The 21,150-nt window shown below is 41.0% G+C and overlaps 1 protein-coding gene across 2 annotated transcripts in view; it reads left to right on the top strand.

Annotated features, from left to right (window-relative positions):
* Window positions 1-21,150, top strand: part of reep6 (receptor accessory protein 6) — a 95,721-nt gene that overhangs the window by 37,686 nt on the left and 36,885 nt on the right. For both annotated transcript variants that reach the window (XM_062452703.1, XM_062452702.1), the window contains exon 4: window positions 16,969-17,137. In XM_062452703.1, coding sequence (XP_062308687.1) covers window positions 16,969-17,137 — 169 coding nt within the window. The remainder of the gene's footprint in view (window positions 1-16,968; window positions 17,138-21,150) is intronic.

Genomic DNA, 21,150 nt, shown 5'->3' on the forward strand with positions numbered 1-21,150 from the left:
TTTTCCGCCATTTCCGGTTTTATCGAAAACCTTTGAAAGCCTACTCCTCCTACAATTTTTCTTTAATCTTCCCCAGAATTGGCACACATCATCGTCAGAGCAACCCTCACAGAAATTATCCAAAGATTTTTGATTTTCAAAACCGTTTGTCCGGTACAGCCAATCAAAATCGGCAGCAAAGACACCAAACAGGAAGTTGGGTCATATCTCAGCCAATCCTTGAGAAATCAACACCAAACTTGGTATGATGACTCGGAACCCTCATCTGAGGATGTCCAAACAATTTGGTGTCATGTGATCACTGGGCGTGGCCGCAGGATGCAAAAATGTGTTTTGGCCAATAACTGTTGATTCGTTTGCCTTTATTAAGTGATTCCTTTGTCTCATGATATCTTGGGACATCCCGTGTGTGACACATGATAACTTGTGATAACAGCCGAATTAATGCGGCCGCCATTTTGAATTACTGAAAAAAACGTTTTTTCTGTACTCCTCCTACAAATGTTTTCCAATCTTCACCAAATTTGGCAGAGATCATCTTCAGACCAAGCCTCACAAAAGCCATCATATGTTTTTTGGATTTTCAAAACCGTTTGCCCGTTACGGTAAATCAAAATGTGCCGTTAAGCCAGCAAACAGGAAGTTGGGTCGTATCTCAGCAAATCTTTGATGGATTCGCACCAAACTTGTTGCGTGTACTCTTAACCCTCTTCTGAGGATGTAAAACATGTTTTATGGGTCATTCGATTGCTTGGCCACCTCATTGCTGCTTGCAGCTATATTTGGTGGCCAAGCCGCGAAGCGGCGAAGCCACTTAAGTGTTTCTACCTTTTCTTATTATTATTACACTTCTTCTGCCATTGGAGTCTATGGCAGCCCCTAGAACCATATGGTAAAAAGTTGTGAATTTTGGCACACTCATTAAGCACAGTCCCCTCTTTATATTCACCAAGTTTCATGTCTCTCATTGGAGCACTCTAGCGCCACCAACTGGTCAAAGTTGGACTTGTGTTTACACACGTAACTTTTGAACCGTATGACCGATTTTCAGAAATGAGGTACCGTTGGATTCCCTGGATCGAGACGAGTTCAACACACCCTATGACGTCAATTTCCGGTTATATAGATTTTCCGCCATTTCCGGTTTTAGCAAAAACCTTTGAAAGCCTACTCCTCCTACAATTTTTCTTCAATCTTCCCCAGAATTGGAACACATCATCGTCAGAGCAACCCTCACAGAAATTATCCAAAGATTTTTGATTTTCAAAACCGTTTGTCCGGTACAGCCAATCAAAATCGGCAGCAAAGACACCAAACAGGAAGTTTGGTCATATCTCAGCCAATCCTTGAGTAATCAACACCAAACTTGGTATGATGACTCGGAACCCTGATCTGAGGATGTCCAAACAATTTGGTGTCATGTGATCACTGGGCGTGGCCGCAGGATGCAAAAATGTGTTTTGGCCAATAACTGTTGATTCGTTTGCCTTTATTAAGTGATTCCTTTGTCTCATGATATCTTGGGACATCCCGTGTGTGACACATGATAACTTGTGATAACAGCCGAATTGATGCGGCCGCCATTTTGAATTACTGAAAAAACGTTTTTTCTGTACTCCTCCTACAAATGTTTTCCAATCTTTACCAAATTTGGCAGAGATCATCTTCAGACCAGGCCTCACAAAAGCCATCATATGTTTTTTGGATTTTCAAAACCGTTTGCCCAGTACGGCCAATCAAAATGTGCCGTTAAGCCAGCAAACAGGAAGTTGGGTCGTATCTCAGCAAATCTTTGATGGATTCACACCAAACTTGTTGCGTGTACTCGTAACCCTCTTCTGAGGATGTACAACATGTTTTATGGGTCATTCGACTGCTTGGCCACCTCATTGCTGCTTGCAGCTATATTTGGTGGCCAAGCGGCGAAGCCACTTAAGTGTTTCTACCTTTTCTTATTGGTGGCCAAGCCGCGAAGCGGCGAAGCCACTTAAGTGTTTCTACCTTTTCTTATTATTATTACACTTCTTCTGCCATTGGAGTCTATGGCAGCCCCTAGAACCGTATGGTAAAAAGTTGTGAAATTTGGCACACTCAATAAGCACAGTCCCCTCTTTATATTCACCAAGTTTCATGTCTCCCATTGGAGCACTCTAGCGCCACCAACGGGTCAAAGTTGGACTTGTGTTTACACACGTAACTTTTAAACCGTATGACCGATTTTCCAAAATGAGGTACCATTGGATTCCCTGGGTCAAGACGAGTTCAACACACCCTATGACGTCAATTTACGGTTATATAGATTTTCCGCCATTTCCGGTTTTATCGAAAACTTTTGAAAGCCTACTCCTCCTACAATTCTTCTTTAATCTTCCCCAGAATTGGCACACATCATCGTCAGAGCAACCCTCACAGAAGTTATCCAAAGATTTTTGATTTTCAAAACCGTTTGTCCGGTACAGCCAATCAAAATCGGCAGCAAAGACACCAAACAGGAAGTTGGGTCATATCTCAGCCAATCCTTGAGAAATCAACACCAAACTTGGTATGATGACTCGGAACCCTCATCTGAGGATGTCCAAACAATTTGGTGTCATGTGATCACTGGGCGTGGCCGCAGGATGCAAAAATGTGTTTTGGCCAATAACTGTTGATTCGTTTGCCTTTATTAAGTGATTCCTTTGTCTCATGATATCTTGGGACATCCCGTGTGTGACACATGATAACTTGTGATAACAGCCGAATTGATGCGGCCGCCATTTTGAATTACTGAAAAAAGTTTTTTCTGTACTCCTCCTACAAATGTTTTCCAATCTTCACCACATTTGGCAGAGATCATCTTCAGACCAAGCCTCACAAAAGCCATCATACGTTTTTTGGATTTTCAAAACCGTTTGCCCGGTACGGCCAATCAAAATGTGCCGTTAAGCCAGCAAACAGGAAGTTGGGTCGTATCTCAGCAAATCTTTGATGGATTCGCACCAAACTTGTTGCGTGTACTCGTAACCCTCTTCTGAGGATGTACAACATGTTTTATGGGTCATTCGATTGCTTGGCCACCTCATTGCTGCTTGCAGCTATATTTATTATTACACTTCTTCTGCCATTGGAGTCTATGGCAGCCCCTAGAACCATATGGTAAAAAGTTGTGAATTTTGGCACACTCATGAAGCACAGTCCCCTCTTTATATTCACCAAGTTTCATGTCTCTCATTGGAGCACTTTAGCGCCACCAACTAGTCAAAGTTGGACTTGTGTTTACACACGTAACTTTTGAACCGTATAACCGATTTTCAAAAATGAGGTACCATTGGATTCCCTGGGTCAAGACGAGTTCAACACACCCTATGACGTCAATTTCCGGTTATATAGATTTTCCGCCATTTCCGGTTTTATCGAAAACCTTTGAAAGCCTACTCCTCCTACAATTTTTCTTTAATCTTCCCCAGAATTGGCACACATCATCGTCAGAGCAACCCTCACAGAAATTATCCAAAGATTTTTGATTTTCAAAACCGTTTGTCCGGTACAGCCAATCAAAATCGGCAGCAAAGACACCAAACAGGAAGTTGGGTCATATCTCAGCCAATCCTTGAGAAATCAACACCAAACTTGGTATGATGACTCGGAACCCTCATCTGAGGATGTCCAAACAATTTGGTGTCATGTGATCACTGGGCGTGGCCGCAGGATGCAAAAATGTGTTTTGGCCAATAACTGTTGATTCGTTTGCCTTTATTAAGTGATTCCTTTGTCTCATGATATCTTGGGACATCCCGTGTGTGACACATGATAACTTGTGATAACAGCCGAATTAATGCGGCCGCCATTTTGAATTACTGAAAAAAACGTTTTTTCTGTACTCCTCCTACAAATGTTTTCCAATCTTCACCAAATTTGGCAGAGATCATCTTCAGACCAAGCCTCACAAAAGCCATCATATGTTTTTTGGATTTTCAAAACCGTTTGCCCGTTACGGTAAATCAAAATGTGCCGTTAAGCCAGCAAACAGGAAGTTGGGTCGTATCTCAGCAAATCTTTGATGGATTCGCACCAAACTTGTTGCGTGTACTCTTAACCCTCTTCTGAGGATGTAAAACATGTTTTATGGGTCATTCGATTGCTTGGCCACCTCATTGCTGCTTGCAGCTATATTTGGTGGCCAAGCCGCGAAGCGGCGAAGCCACTTAAGTGTTTCTACCTTTTCTTATTATTATTACACTTCTTCTGCCATTGGAGTCTATGGCAGCCCCTAGAACCATATGGTAAAAAGTTGTGAATTTTGGCACACTCATTAAGCACAGTCCCCTCTTTATATTCACCAAGTTTCATGTCTCTCATTGGAGCACTCTAGCGCCACCAACTGGTCAAAGTTGGACTTGTGTTTACACACGTAACTTTTGAACCGTATGACCGATTTTCAGAAATGAGGTACCGTTGGATTCCCTGGATCGAGACGAGTTCAACACACCCTATGACGTCAATTTCCGGTTATATAGATTTTCCGCCATTTCCGGTTTTAGCAAAAACCTTTGAAAGCCTACTCCTCCTACAATTTTTCTTCAATCTTCCCCAGAATTGGAACACATCATCGTCAGAGCAACCCTCACAGAAATTATCCAAAGATTTTTGATTTTCAAAACCGTTTGTCCGGTACAGCCAATCAAAATCGGCAGCAAAGACACCAAACAGGAAGTTTGGTCATATCTCAGCCAATCCTTGAGTAATCAACACCAAACTTGGTATGATGACTCGGAACCCTGATCTGAGGATGTCCAAACAATTTGGTGTCATGTGATCACTGGGCGTGGCCGCAGGATGCAAAAATGTGTTTTGGCCAATAACTGTTGATTCGTTTGCCTTTATTAAGTGATTCCTTTGTCTCATGATATCTTGGGACATCCCGTGTGTGACACATGATAACTTGTGATAACAGCCGAATTGATGCGGCCGCCATTTTGAATTACTGAAAAAACGTTTTTTCTGTACTCCTCCTACAAATGTTTTCCAATCTTTACCAAATTTGGCAGAGATCATCTTCAGACCAGGCCTCACAAAAGCCATCATATGTTTTTTGGATTTTCAAAACCGTTTGCCCAGTACGGCCAATCAAAATGTGCCGTTAAGCCAGCAAACAGGAAGTTGGGTCGTATCTCAGCAAATCTTTGATGGATTCACACCAAACTTGTTGCGTGTACTCGTAACCCTCTTCTGAGGATGTACAACATGTTTTATGGGTCATTCGACTGCTTGGCCACCTCATTGCTGCTTGCAGCTATATTTGGTGGCCAAGCGGCGAAGCCACTTAAGTGTTTCTACCTTTTCTTATTGGTGGCCAAGCCGCGAAGCGGCGAAGCCACTTAAGTGTTTCTACCTTTTCTTATTATTATTACACTTCTTCTGCCATTGGAGTCTATGGCAGCCCCTAGAACCGTATGGTAAAAAGTTGTGAAATTTGGCACACTCAATAAGCACAGTCCCCTCTTTATATTCACCAAGTTTCATGTCTCCCATTGGAGCACTCTAGCGCCACCAACGGGTCAAAGTTGGACTTGTGTTTACACACGTAACTTTTAAACCGTATGACCGATTTTCCAAAATGAGGTACCATTGGATTCCCTGGGTCAAGACGAGTTCAACACACCCTATGACGTCAATTTACGGTTATATAGATTTTCCGCCATTTCCGGTTTTATCGAAAACTTTTGAAAGCCTACTCCTCCTACAATTCTTCTTTAATCTTCCCCAGAATTGGCACACATCATCGTCAGAGCAACCCTCACAGAAGTTATCCAAAGATTTTTGATTTTCAAAACCGTTTGTCCGGTACAGCCAATCAAAATCGGCAGCAAAGACACCAAACAGGAAGTTGGGTCATATCTCAGCCAATCCTTGAGAAATCAACACCAAACTTGGTATGATGACTCGGAACCCTCATCTGAGGATGTCCAAACAATTTGGTGTCATGTGATCACTGGGCGTGGCCGCAGGATGCAAAAATGTGTTTTGGCCAATAACTGTTGATTCGTTTGCCTTTATTAAGTGATTCCTTTGTCTCATGATATCTTGGGACATCCCGTGTGTGACACATGATAACTTGTGATAACAGCCGAATTGATGCGGCCGCCATTTTGAATTACTGAAAAAAGTTTTTTCTGTACTCCTCCTACAAATGTTTTCCAATCTTCACCACATTTGGCAGAGATCATCTTCAGACCAAGCCTCACAAAAGCCATCATACGTTTTTTGGATTTTCAAAACCGTTTGCCCGGTACGGCCAATCAAAATGTGCCGTTAAGCCAGCAAACAGGAAGTTGGGTCGTATCTCAGCAAATCTTTGATGGATTCGCACCAAACTTGTTGCGTGTACTCGTAACCCTCTTCTGAGGATGTACAACATGTTTTATGGGTCATTCGATTGCTTGGCCACCTCATTGCTGCTTGCAGCTATATTTATTATTACACTTCTTCTGCCATTGGAGTCTATGGCAGCCCCTAGAACCATATGGTAAAAAGTTGTGAATTTTGGCACACTCATGAAGCACAGTCCCCTCTTTATATTCACCAAGTTTCATGTCTCTCATTGGAGCACTTTAGCGCCACCAACTAGTCAAAGTTGGACTTGTGTTTACACACGTAACTTTTGAACCGTATAACCGATTTTCAAAAATGAGGTACCATTGGATTCCCTGGGTCAAGACGAGTTCAACACACCCTATGACGTCAATTTCCGGTTATATAGATTTTCCGCCATTTCCGGTTTTATCGAAAACCTTTGAAAGCCTACTCCTCCTACAATTTTTCTTTAATCTTCCCCAGAATTGGCACACATCATCGTCAGAGCAACCCTCACAGAAATTATCCAAAGATTTTTGATTTTCAAAACCGTTTGTCCGGTACAGCCAATCAAAATCGGCAGCAAAGACACCAAACAGGAAGTTGGGTCATATCTCAGCCAATCCTTGAGAAATCAACACCAAACTTGGTATGATGACTCGGAACCCTCATCTGAGGATGTCCAAACAATTTGGTGTCATGTGATCACTGGGCGTGGCCGCAGGATGCAAAAATGTGTTTTGGCCAATAACTGTTGATTCGTTTGCCTTTATTAAGTGATTCCTTTGTCTCATGATATCTTGGGACATCCCGTGTGTGACACATGATAACTTGTGATAACAGCCGAATTAATGCGGCCGCCATTTTGAATTACTGAAAAAAACGTTTTTTCTGTACTCCTCCTACAAATGTTTTCCAATCTTCACCAAATTTGGCAGAGATCATCTTCAGACCAAGCCTCACAAAAGCCATCATATGTTTTTTGGATTTTCAAAACCGTTTGCCCGTTACGGTAAATCAAAATGTGCCGTTAAGCCAGCAAACAGGAAGTTGGGTCGTATCTCAGCAAATCTTTGATGGATTCGCACCAAACTTGTTGCGTGTACTCTTAACCCTCTTCTGAGGATGTAAAACATGTTTTATGGGTCATTCGATTGCTTGGCCACCTCATTGCTGCTTGCAGCTATATTTGGTGGCCAAGCCGCGAAGCGGCGAAGCCACTTAAGTGTTTCTACCTTTTCTTATTATTATTACACTTCTTCTGCCATTGGAGTCTATGGCAGCCCCTAGAACCATATGGTAAAAAGTTGTGAATTTTGGCACACTCATTAAGCACAGTCCCCTCTTTATATTCACCAAGTTTCATGTCTCTCATTGGAGCACTCTAGCGCCACCAACTGGTCAAAGTTGGACTTGTGTTTACACACGTAACTTTTGAACCGTATGACCGATTTTCAGAAATGAGGTACCGTTGGATTCCCTGGATCGAGACGAGTTCAACACACCCTATGACGTCAATTTCCGGTTATATAGATTTTCCGCCATTTCCGGTTTTAGCAAAAACCTTTGAAAGCCTACTCCTCCTACAATTTTTCTTCAATCTTCCCCAGAATTGGAACACATCATCGTCAGAGCAACCCTCACAGAAGTTATCCAAAGATTTTTGATTTTCAAAACCGTTTGTCCGGTACAGCCAATCAAAATTGGCAACAAAGCAACCAAACAGGAAGTTTGGTCATATCTCAGCAAATCCTTGAGAAATCAACACCAAACTTGGTATGATGACTCGGAACCCTGATCTGAGGATGTCCAAACAATTTGGTGTCATGTGATCACTGGGCGTGGCCGCAGGATGCAAAAATGTGTTTTGGCCAATAACTGTTGATTCGTTTGCCTTTATTAAGTGATTCCTTTGTCTCATGATATCTTGGGACATCCCGTGTGTGACACATGATAACTTGTGATAACAGCCGAATTGATGCGGCCGCCATTTTGAATTACTGAAAAAACGTTTTTTCTGTACTCCTCCTACAAATGTTTTCCAATCTTTACCAAATTTGGCAGAGATCATCTTCAGACCAGGCCTCACAAAAGCCATCATATGTTTTTTGGATTTTCAAAACCGTTTGCCCAGTACGGCCAATCAAAATGTGCCGTTAAGCCAGCAAACAGGAAGTTGGGTCGTATCTCAGCAAATCTTTGATGGATTCACACCAAACTTGTTGCGTGTACTCGTAACCCTCTTCTGAGGATGTACAACATGTTTTATGGGTCATTCGACTGCTTGGCCACCTCATTGCTGCTTGCAGCTATATTTGGTGGCCAAGCGGCGAAGCCACTTAAGTGTTTCTACCTTTTCTTATTGGTGGCCAAGCCGCGAAGCGGCGAAGCCACTTAAGTGTTTCTACCTTTTCTTATTATTATTACACTTCTTCTGCCATTGGAGTCTATGGCAGCCCCTAGAACCGTATGGTAAAAAGTTGTGAATTTTGGCACACTCATTAAGCACAGTCCCCTCTTTATATTCACCAAGTTTCATGTCTCTCATTGGAGCACTCTAGCGCCACCAACTGGTCAAAGTTGGACTTGTGTTTACACACGTAACTTTTGAACCGTATGACCGATTTTCAAAAATGAGGTACCGTTGGATTCCCTGGATCGAGACGAGTTCAACACACCCTATGACGTCAATTTCCGGTTATATAGATTTTCCGCCATTTCCGGTTTTAGCAAAAACCTTTGAAAGCCTACTCCTCCTACAATTTTTCTTCAATCTTCCCCAGAATTGGAACACATCATCGTCAGAGCAACCCTCACAGAAGTTATCCAAAGATTTTTGATTTTCAAAACCGTTTGTCCGGTACAGCCAATCAAAATTGGCAACAAAGCAACCAAACAGGAAGTTTGGTCATATCTCAGCAAATCCTTGAGAAATCAACACCAAACTTGGTAGGATGACTTGGAACCCTCTTCTGAGGATGTCCAATCAATTTGGTGTCATGTGATCACTGGGCGTGGCCGCAGGAACCAAAAATGTGTTTTGGCCAATAACTGTTGATTCGTTTGCCTTTATTAAGTGATTCCTTTGTCTCATGATATCTTGGGACATCCCGTGTGTGACACATGATAACTTGTGATAACAGCCGAATTGATGCGGCCGCCATTTTGAATTCATTGAAAAACGTTTTTTCTTTACTCCTCCTACACATGTTGTCCAATCTTCACCAAATTTGGCAGAGAGTATCTTCAGCCCAAGCCTCACGAAGGCCTTCACACGATTTTTAGATTTTCAGAACCGTTTGCCCGGTACAGGCAATCAAAATGTGCCGTTAAGCCAGCAAACAGGAAGTTGGGTCGTATCTCAGCAAATCTTTGATGGATTCGCACCAAACTTGCTGCGTGTACTCGTTACCCTCTTCTGAGGATGTCTAAAATGTTTTATGGGTCATTTGACTGCTTGGCAACCTCATTGCTGCTTGCAGCTATATTTGGTGGCCAAGCCGCGAAGCGGCGAAGCCACTTAAGTGTTTCTACCTTTTCTTATTATTATTACACTTCTTCTGCCATTGGAGTCTATGGCAGCCCCTAGAACCGTATGGTAAAAAGTTGTGAAATTTGGCACACTCAATAAGCACAGTCCCCTCTTTATATTCACCAAGTTTCATGTCTCCCATTGGAGCACTCTAGCGCCACCAACGGGTCAAAGTTGGACTTGTGTTTACACACGTAACTTTTAAACCGTATGACCGATTTTCCAAAATGAGGTACCATTGGATTCCCTGGGTCAAGACGAGTTCAACACACCCTATGACGTCAATTTACGGTTATATAGATTTTCCGCCATTTCCGGTTTTATCGAAAACTTTTGAAAGCCTACTCCTCCTACAATTCTTCTTTAATCTTCCCCAGAATTGGCACACATCATCGTCAGAGCAACCCTCACAGAAGTTATCCAAAGATTTTTGATTTTCAAAACCGTTTGTCCGGTACAGCCAATCAAAATCGGCAGCAAAGACACCAAACAGGAAGTTGGGTCATATCTCAGCCAATCCTTGAGAAATCAACACCAAACTTGGTATGATGACTCGGAACCCTCATCTGAGGATGTCCAAACAATTTGGTGTCATGTGATCACTGGGCGTGGCCGCAGGATGCAAAAATGTGTTTTGGCCAATAACTGTTGATTCGTTTGCCTTTATTAAGTGATTCCTTTGTCTCATGATATCTTGGGACATCCCGTGTGTGACACATGATAACTTGTGATAACAGCCGAATTGATGCGGCCGCCATTTTGAATTACTGAAAAAAGTTTTTTCTGTACTCCTCCTACAAATGTTTTCCAATCTTCACCACATTTGGCAGAGATCATCTTCAGACCAAGCCTCACAAAAGCCATCATACGTTTTTTGGATTTTCAAAACCGTTTGCCCGGTACGGCCAATCAAAATGTGCCGTTAAGCCAGCAAACAGGAAGTTGGGTCGTATCTCAGCAAATCTTTGATGGATTCGCACCAAACTTGTTGCGTGTACTCGTAACCCTCTTCTGAGGATGTACAACATGTTTTATGGGTCATTCGATTGCTTGGCCACCTCATTGCTGCTTGCAGCTATATTTATTATTACACTTCTTCTGCCATTGGAGTCTATGGCAGCCCCTAGAACCATATGGTAAAAAGTTGTGAATTTTGGCACACTCATGAAGCACAGTCCCCTCTTTATATTCACCAAGTTTCATGTCTCTCATTGGAGCACTTTAGCGCCACCAACTAGTCAAAGTTGGACTTGTGTTTACACACGTAACTTTTGAACCGTATAACCGATTTTCAAAAATGAGGTACCATTGGATTCCCTGGGTCAAGACGAGTTCAACACACCCTATGACGTCAATTTCCGGTTATATAGATTTTCCGCCATTTCCGGTTTTATCGAAAACCTTTGAAAGCCTACTCCTCCTACAATTTTTCTTTAATCTTCCCCAGAATTGGCACACATCATCGTCAGAGCAACCCTCACAGAAATTATCCAAAGATTTTTGATTTTCAAAACCGTTTGTCCGGTACAGCCAATCAAAATCGGCAGCAAAGACACCAAACAGGAAGTTGGGTCATATCTCAGCCAATCCTTGAGAAATCAACACCAAACTTGGTATGATGACTCGGAACCCTCATCTGAGGATGTCCAAACAATTTGGTGTCATGTGATCACTGGGCGTGGCCGCAGGATGCAAAAATGTGTTTTGGCCAATAACTGTTGATTCGTTTGCCTTTATTAAGTGATTCCTTTGTCTCATGATATCTTGGGACATCCCGTGTGTGACACATGATAATTTGTGATAACAGCCGAATTGATGCGGCCGCCATTTTGAATTACTGAAAAAACGTTTTTTCTGTACTCCTCCTACAAATGTTTTCCAATCTTCACCAAATTTGGCAGAGATCATCTTCAGACCAAGCCTCACAAAAGCCATCATATGTTTTTTGGATTTTCAAAACCGTTTGCCCGGTACGGCCAGTCAAAATGTGCCGTTAAGCCAGCAAACAGGAAGTTGGGTCGTATCTCAGCAAATCTTTGATGGATTCGCACCAAACTTGTTGCGTGTACTCGTAACCCTCTTCTGAGGATGTACAACATGTTTTATGGGTCATTCGATTGCTTGGCCACCTCATTGCTGCTTGCAGCTATATTTATTATTATTATTATTGTAATTTATCTCATGAACACATTAGTAAAAAGTTTGGAAATTTGGCATATTGATACAACATGCCACAAATACAGCCCAAACACAGACTGGCCCACATCAGACCATAGGGGGCGCCACAGGCCACGCCCAAATGTCCACTTTTCAAAGTGATGGCATTTCCACCCCATTGCTCCAATTCTTCTGAAACTTGGTGTGCATGCCTCATTTTTCAAGAGGAACAAAAAAGCCTCAAGGACCCATAAGGTTCACCATGATGGATTTTCCTGTACAGTGATAATTTGGGAAAACCTTCAGAATTCCTCTTCTCTTGAACCAAAGCTCTAATTGACTTGGAATTTTGTACAGATATGTATCATTGATGTATTTAAAAACGTTACTTAAGACAGTTGAATCAAATACAAAATCGCTGAAAGGGGTGTATTTATGTAAATGTCCACATTGCCTCAATATGTTTGTGTTACTAAATCAAATGTCATTTTGAATGATGGTTTTTCAAACCTAATAGGCTTGAAGGTGACACCTCCCTGAAGTACCCTGCAAAGTTTCACCTTGATATGTGAAAATATGACAGCTGTTTGAGCTTGGAACAAATCTGACAATGCTTGCCTTATTTTATTATCCAGTTACTGAACATGGCAAAGTCCAGATCTGGGAATGGCTCAATTGGATGAGATGTTGTGCTGGTAAACATAGGGTTGTAGATTCAAAACCAGTCAAAGGCAATTATTATAATTTTTGGACAGAACGGTTTCTAGTCTTCCGGTCAATCCTCCCGTTGTAAAACATAACAATGAGTGTTTATTTGAGCCCATAACAATACTAACAACACTTAGCGAGACTGTAAACCACTGCAAAACAAGACAGGTTTACCACAGTAGCTAGCTACTTGGAGTCTATGCATGGTAGTGTCAGATTCACAACCGAGTTAGCTTTAATGAAGTATATTGATTGTTCAGGTGGATCCCTTGCCTGTTGCACAAATTCATTTCAGTAATCTAAGCCAGGACACATCTCCACTGATGCTAGGCATGATTTGAAATTCCCTTCCATGAAAAGTTATGGCACCCCAAACAACCTTTTTAAAGCACTACGAGTAAGCTATTCTTTACAGCAGCAACCCAGTCATCCCGTTATCCCGTTTTCGGACCATAGGGGGCGCCACAGGCCACGCCCAAAAGTCAAATTTTCAAAGTGATGGCATTTCCAACCCATTGCTCCAATTCTTCTGAAACTTGGTGTGCATGCCTCATTTTTCATGAGAAACAAATAAGCCTCAAGGACCCATAAGGTCCGCCATGATGGATTTTCCTGTACAGTGATAATTTGGGAAAACCTTACAAATTCCTCTTCTCTTGAACCAAAGATCTCATTGACTTGATATTTGGTACAGATCTGTATCATTGACGTATTTAAAAACGTTACTTAAGACAATTGAATCAAATACAAAATGGCTGAAAGGGGTGTATTTATGTAAATGTACACATTGCCTCAATATGTTTGTGTCACTAAATCAAATGTATTTTTGAAGGATGGTTCAAACCTAATAGGCTTTAAGGTGACAACAATTATTATTGCAGAGATGGGGTTTGGGGCTGGGTCGTTTCACCAATAATAGTCGTACCACAGCACAAACACACATCCAGATGTTCCCAATAAATTGTAGTTGATCACCAGGTATGTTTTATTAATGTAGGTTTAATAATCCATGTAGGAGAAACAAAAGGAAATCTTTCTTACCTGAGTGACAGCTTAGTGACAGTTGATTGAGTGGACCTTGAATGAACGACTGAATCTCTGCCCCTTATGGTGACATTTGTTTGCCTCTATAGTCTTTTACTGTAGGATGTCAACAAGATTCTACAAGACATTTTCACCTGGCTATATCCAATGTTTAGATACGTTGTGGTATTTGCACATTAGCGCATACATTATTATGCAGCGTTTGCTCATGTTACGAAACAAAATTGAAAGACTTGTAATACATTTTTTGTTTGCCTTAATGTAAGTAATCAACTCAGTAATTTTCATGGTGATATCTAAAGGCTCAAAACTTTAGCCTATTCACAAAGAATGAATAGGCGTATGAATAGGCTATATTTGGGTATTTTTCAACACTTTCCCCTAATGGGGTTCTTCTGGGCTTTTTTTCCTTACTCAGGACATATTGAGGATACAAAATCAGTTGAGTTTGCTTTTGTTGCAATTTGTCCTAGGTTGACCCCCATTTTGGCTTAAAATGACTGGACTATGTGGATAATACTTTATATTACATTGTAGCTACTGTATGTTCTATGAAATTCTGACCTGATTATCTTAATTGTGTTTATTCATCTTCGAACATTCATAGCATGGTTTGAATTCCCATAGATAAACTCATAAAGAAAATGTACCAACTCAGAAAGGCATGACTGTGCATGATGTTTTAAGTGCACATTTATTCAACAAATGTATTCAACATATATAAGGTAGTCATTGTTGTATACAAATTGACAACAAAAAATGCCAAAAGGAAAACCATTTTCATGAAAAATGATTCATGATTTTTAACAATTAATATATCTTGCTTTCTCCCCCAATCATATTTAATATATACAGTATATATAAATAAAAAATAATAATCTGCACAATAAGTTGACAGGGCTCATTAACATATTTTATAGGTAAGTAATTTGGTGAACAAAAACTGAGACCACCACTGTTTCTGGAGGTTGGATGGTCCTCAACCATAAAGACAATTTTATGATTTTGATATGTCATATTTGATCCCAAAGAGCTGTTGTAAAAACTAGTTTTTAAATCAATTTCCTAAATGAAAAATGGGCTGAGAATTGTCTTCCCTTCTTTTCCCAATGATGGCCACGGTGGCTTGCAACACCTCAAGTTCTTTATGCAAATCTGCATAAAGCGACACGTAATTTAGGAAAACTATTCCAAAATGTTTGGGAATTAAATGTATGCCCTTGCTGTTACCAATGGTGTATAGTACATTGGACTGGGCAGCTCCATAAAAGTTGGCTATTATTAATCTTACTTTCCCATTTATCACTTCATGGTCATCAGAAATTAAACTGGTAACTTACCCCCCAAAAAGTAGCTTCAGAGAGGAAATACATTTAACCAGTTAGATTTCTAGTCATCAAGTGCACTATAAAGATAGTTACAGGAAATGTTTTTCCCTTTCTTTTTAAACTACTACAGTATTTTACAATCGCTATGACAATTTTTTCAATACTTTTAACAAGTTTCCTAAACTCTTGACACAGTTAGCACAACATCCCTCTGTGTTGGCTATAGAATTAACACATTTCTTGTTGCTTTTACACGAAATGCATAGAGTAAACACACATTTAAAATGCTTGAACTTCTTTTGCACACAAGCTCAACCAAGACCAAAACAATCGATTTTTACAGCCCAATTTACCAATTATTTCACACTGTATGTCAGAACAGATAACATCATGTTCAAAACCTAACTTATTGGCTAAAGTCAAAGTGAACAGCTGTTCATATTGTGAATTGAAACACAAATATATCCCCTGTATTTTATTCCATTGCTACTGAGAAACAGCTGGTTGAAGTTATGCAAATACTGTAAATCACAGCTGATTCCCAACTAGGAAACACTCAGGTGTTGAGGTTCTTTCAATCGCATGACCATATGGTATATACAGTAAAGAGGACCTCTTTGGGCTGATCTTGTGTGGAAAAAGAACAATGTAGAGCAACACGAAGAAAGTAAGAATAATGCCTGCACGAGGGAGAGGAAGACAAGTACCAGGACAAGGGAGCGGAGTGGGACAAGGGCAAGGGAGAGGATTTAAAATGCGTGGTGGCGCTCAGAGAAGGGCCTGAGCTAGGGTAACTGATGAAATACTGTAATTGTCAGCTATATTGCATATTTCTTGCAGTAATGTATTGTTGCAAATGAAGCCTTTACTGCAGCAATTATGTTTCTGTCTTCTTTTTTTTCAATACAGTAACCATACATTCTATAAAGCTACTCTGAGATGGGTCATTCATTTTTTGTTCTGAATTTCTGCAGCAAAAGAAACAAAATGCATGCATTTACTAAACCCAACAAAACAAAAATGTAGAGGCTTTAAAAGAAACTTTATTGCAAACACAATCTATAATCCATATACTGTGAGACCTGACACATATATAAAAGAATGCAGTTTCTGTAATTCCATCTGATGTTAGTGTTTTTTATGACATTGTGCTATGATTGACTAAATGTTCCTGTGGAAAGAGAACGGGTGTTAGTGTTTTGGTAGACATGGTGTAATGTTTAGTGTATTTTTGTGTTATCTCAATTAGTGTTTGAGTTTAGTTAAAAATGTGTGATTTTGAGCATGAAATTAACTGTTTTGCCAATTGTGTGTTGTAGGTGTGTTGGTGCGTTAAGAGTTTAGGAAACTTGTTGGAAGTATTGAAAAAATTGCGTCATAGCGATTTGTCATAGCGACTTTAAAAACGAATGAAAATATATCAACTACCCTACCATGATGCCCACAAAACAAGATAGACCCTCACCAATAATATAATTACGAAAATATAGACTGTCAAAACATTCTGTATTTGTTAAAAAAACTTTCATGCTATGTTGTCTATCATTCTGGCAAATAAGTTAGCTAACATACCAGTGTTCTCTTACTCTATGTCAAACAGTTGGGTTGGATAAGACAACTCTCTTCTGCAAAATCTCCACACAAGACAGAGGGCCGGCCAATATCAATCTATTTAAGTTACATCACAACCAAATTGAGATGCGTTCACATTGAAAACTTCAGGCTTGTGCTCCTCAGGCCTCTTTGCCAAAGCATCAAATTAAATCTAGTTGGTGTAGATAAATGTATAATTTTCTGCCATTAGAAGGACAAGTAATTATTTGTTTTTCAGTGTATTATCTTATGTCTCTCCTTATTCTTGTCTAGTGCTTGTTCTTGTTGTGGTGCATGGCCCCAGTAACATGGAACGGGTCTCAGATTCTGTACAACCGTGTAGTAAGACCTATCTTCCTGCGCCACGAGGCCACAGTGGACAGCATGGTCAGCGACCTGAGTGGAAAGGCCATGAATGCAGCAGAAACCGTAACCAGAGAAGGTATTAAAATTGTGTCATTGGTTCCAATAAAGCTTTGCTAGGTGAGTTTGGCGAGAGTCTCAGTGTACACAGTTCTTACTAGCTCCTACCCACAATGCCCTTAATATGTAAAGGGGAACATGGCGGTGGACATAAAAATCACAGCCCACCCATTAGCACAGGAAATAAACAATGTTACCATTGTTACCTCATGTGGAGTTATCTTTAGTTTGTCTGGGGGTGGAGCAGGGGTATGTGCATAGGAGTGCAGGACATTCAGTAAATCCTCTATAGATGTGGCAGTGTGGTGTTTCCCTAGTTTGAGCATACATCTTTACTGATGACATATTGTATCAAGTAGTCAAACAACGCATCTATACAATACAAATATGCTATGCTTGGCCATCTGATAAACAAAAAAATGTGTAGCAAAATACTCAAATTAATATAAAAAAGTGCTTTGGAGTGAAGAGTTGTGGGATTTTCACATGCATATTCATTTAAGAGTAGATGAAACAGTCTGACACTTTGTCACACACAATTATGTTAATCATCTTAGCTAGATAGTAAAAACGAGCAATAAATAAGGAATTCTTTGAAGTGCAAACCTTTCACAAATCCTAATGCCACCTCTAAATAGGGTTGGGTACCGATACCCGGTTCCACTATGGGTTAGGGTTAGGGCCTCTGTCGCTCCGAAATGGACGTAAAAATATAACTTTCTCTGTAGTCTACCGTTAGCTAGCTACTGTAAATGTAGGCTACTTTCAAAATGCCATATTTTCCCTGTAGGCTCACCTAAATGGACGTAAAAGCATATTAACCATTCACTGCACGTGATCGCTAGTAAACATATTACACTTGCTCTGCTAGTCTATCGTTAGCTAGCTTTTAGTGCATTTAAAATGCCTAAAGCGAAGCGGACGAAAATGTGGCTGTATTTCACAGCCAAGGATTCTGACATCGCAAAATGCAACAAATGTTTCAAAACGATTACGTGCAAAGGTATTGCATCTAATTTATTGAACCATGCGGCGACACACGGAATACTTCTTAAAGCAGAGGGATGCACCGTGTTCGAAAGCTTGTGGACATTAGTCCCTGGCCCCGGGACAGCCTCCCCAATTTGTCTGCTCTTTCAAACTCATACCCATACACACAGGCCTCTTCGACACCATGTGAGAGTTTTCTCCTGTGCAGGACATGCCACAAGTCAGGCGAGGTGTTGTATCTTGCCAGAGAAGGCAAATATGGTCATTTTTCTGCAAAAGAACTGCTAAAGTTTGAAGCTGGTTTAGTTAGCATACCAACTCAACATTTATTTTGTTGTTACTTGTTAATAGTGTAACTGTTATTTATTGTAAAATTATTGTAGTTGTGTGTTAGGTGACTTAGGTTTACTTATTATATATTTAAGTAGGCTACTTTAAAACGTTAATATATTGTTAAAAATAAATAATTTTCAACACAAAAAAAGCCTAAAAAAAGCCTTTTCATTTTTCAAGAATCAGAATCGTTTAGGAATCAGAATCGTTTTAAAAGTACCGGTTTGGTATCGGAATCGTAAAATCCAAACGATACCCAACCGTACCTCTAAACTATTGTACTATTACTGATATTTAGTCATTTAGCAGACGCTCTTATCCAGAGCGACTTACAGTAAGTACAGGGACATTCCTCCCAAGGCAAGTAGGGTGAAGTGCCTATACAACGTCATTTTGCACAGCCGGGAATCAAACCGGCAACCTTCTGATTAATAGCCCGACTCCCTAACCGCTCAGCCATCTGATCCCCTTACTAAGACTATTAGAGTTAGTCTACATCTTTAAGTGCAGTCACCTTTCTAACTCACCTCTCTGCTACTAGGTCCTGCCTGCTTACTGTCCTTCTGACCTCCCCTTGTCTACTGACTGACCTCCCTCCGCTTACTTAATACTACAGTACTTAATAAAACTCACCTTCAGCCATACAATCCTGTTAATATTAACACTAGAAGCGCAGAGTGGATCCACAACTTCCTGACGGGAAAGCCACAGGTGGTGCGAATCGGCACACCTCATCCACAATGATCCCCAACATAGGCACCCCCCAGGGCTGTGTGCTCAGCCCTCTCCTGTTCTCCTTGCACAGCTCCAACCTCCTTGTTAAGTTTGCTGACGACACAACCATTGTGGGCCTCATCTCTGGCAGTGATGAGTCAGCCTACAGAGAGGAGGTTGATACCCTGACATCATGGTATTAAGACAATAACCTATCTCTCAACGTCAGCAAGACCAAGGAGATGATTGTGGACTATAGGAGGCGGCAGGAGGAGGAGCATGCACCCCTTCACATCAACAGATCCGAAGTGGAAAAGGTCAGCTGCTTCAGATTCCTCGGGGTGAACATCAGCAATGACCTCACCTGGTCTGCTCACACGGACAAGGTGGTCAAAGCGGCCCGGAAAGGCCTCTTCTTCTTGAGGAGAAGTTTGGCATGGACTCAGTCATCCTCACTAACTTTTACAGATGCACTATAGAGAGCATTCTGACTGGTTGCATCACAGTGGGGTATGGGAGCTGCAAAGACAGGGGCTGCAAGGCCCTACGTAGTGTGGTCCGGTCTGCTGAGTTCATCATTGGCAGGAAGCTCCCAGCCCTACAGGACACCTACCACACACGATGCCTCAGGAAAGCAGGCAGGATCCTAAGAGACTGTTACCACCCATCCTTCAGTCTCTTTATCCTGTTGCCTTCTGGCAGGCACTAACGTAGCATTCGGTCTCGCAATAGCAGACTGGACAATAGTTTCTATCCAAGGGTCATCAGGCTTCTAAATGGACACTGATATGGACATTGATACATTTCTCACTGGTCACTTTACATTGATACTTTTCTCACTAGCCACTTTACACACTGTCACTTTCAGTTCAGTATTGCACTTACCCCTCTTGTCTGAGGTTAGTATAGGTCTTGTCTTAGGTTAGTTAGGTCTATAAGGTTAGTATACAGTCCCTGACAAAAGTCTTGTCACTTATCAATTTTGTAGAAACAACTATTTATAACCTGACTTTTAATTAATCAATTGGTTTTAGAAATGGCTCATATGAAAGCTAAAACACTCCCAAATTATGTTTAATATACTAAAATAAATTTGCTTCACTGAAGAAAGATTGATCATTTAATGAACACAGAAAGGTCAGATTTTGGCAAGACAAAAGTTTTGTCGCCTACAGAAAGTAATGTGAAAATTAAAGAAATAATTTACTTCAAATACAAAAATATGTTGCATCAGTGAATTAAGTAGTGGTGCTGTGAGATCCATATTTAATATATTGTATGACTTCCATTAGCTTGAAGAACTGCATCCATGGGGTTCGACAATGATTCATACAATCTATTGATGAAGTCATCAGGAATAGCAAAGAAAGCGGTCATCAAGATTCTTTGGTTACATTTACATTTAGTTATTTAGCAGACGCTCTTATCCAGAGCGACTTACAGTAAGTACAGGGACATTCCCCCGAGGCAAGTAGGGTGAAGTGCCTTGCCCAAGGACACAACGTCAGTTGGCACGGCCGGGAATCGAACTGGCAACCTTCGGATTACTAGCCCGATTCCCTCACCGCTCAGCCACCTGACTCCCTGGTTGCATCTTCCATGCTTCCTCTTTCATTCTACCCCAGACATGCTCAATGATGTTCATGTCTGGTGACTGGGCTGGCCAGTCCTGAAGCACCTTGATCTTCTTCGCCTTGAGGAACTTTGATGTAGAGATGGAAGTATGCGATGGAGCACCATCCTGCTGCAAAATTTGACCCCTTTTATGGTTGGGAATGTAAGAGGTAGCTAATACTTCTTGATATTTTAGGCTATTGATGTTGCCTTCCACCCTGCAAATCTCTCGCACACCCCCATACTGGATGTAACCCCAGACCATGATTTTTCCCCCACCAAACTTAACAGTTTTCTGGGTGAGTCTCGGATCCATGCGCACTCCAGTAGGTCTCCTGCAATATTTGCGGCGGCTGTGATGTAATTCAACCGAAGATTCAT

The sequence above is a fragment of the Osmerus eperlanus genome, chromosome 26 (genome assembly GCF_963692335.1).
Source record: "Osmerus eperlanus chromosome 26, fOsmEpe2.1, whole genome shotgun sequence".
Taxonomy (NCBI): Eukaryota; Metazoa; Chordata; class Actinopteri; order Osmeriformes; family Osmeridae; genus Osmerus; species Osmerus eperlanus.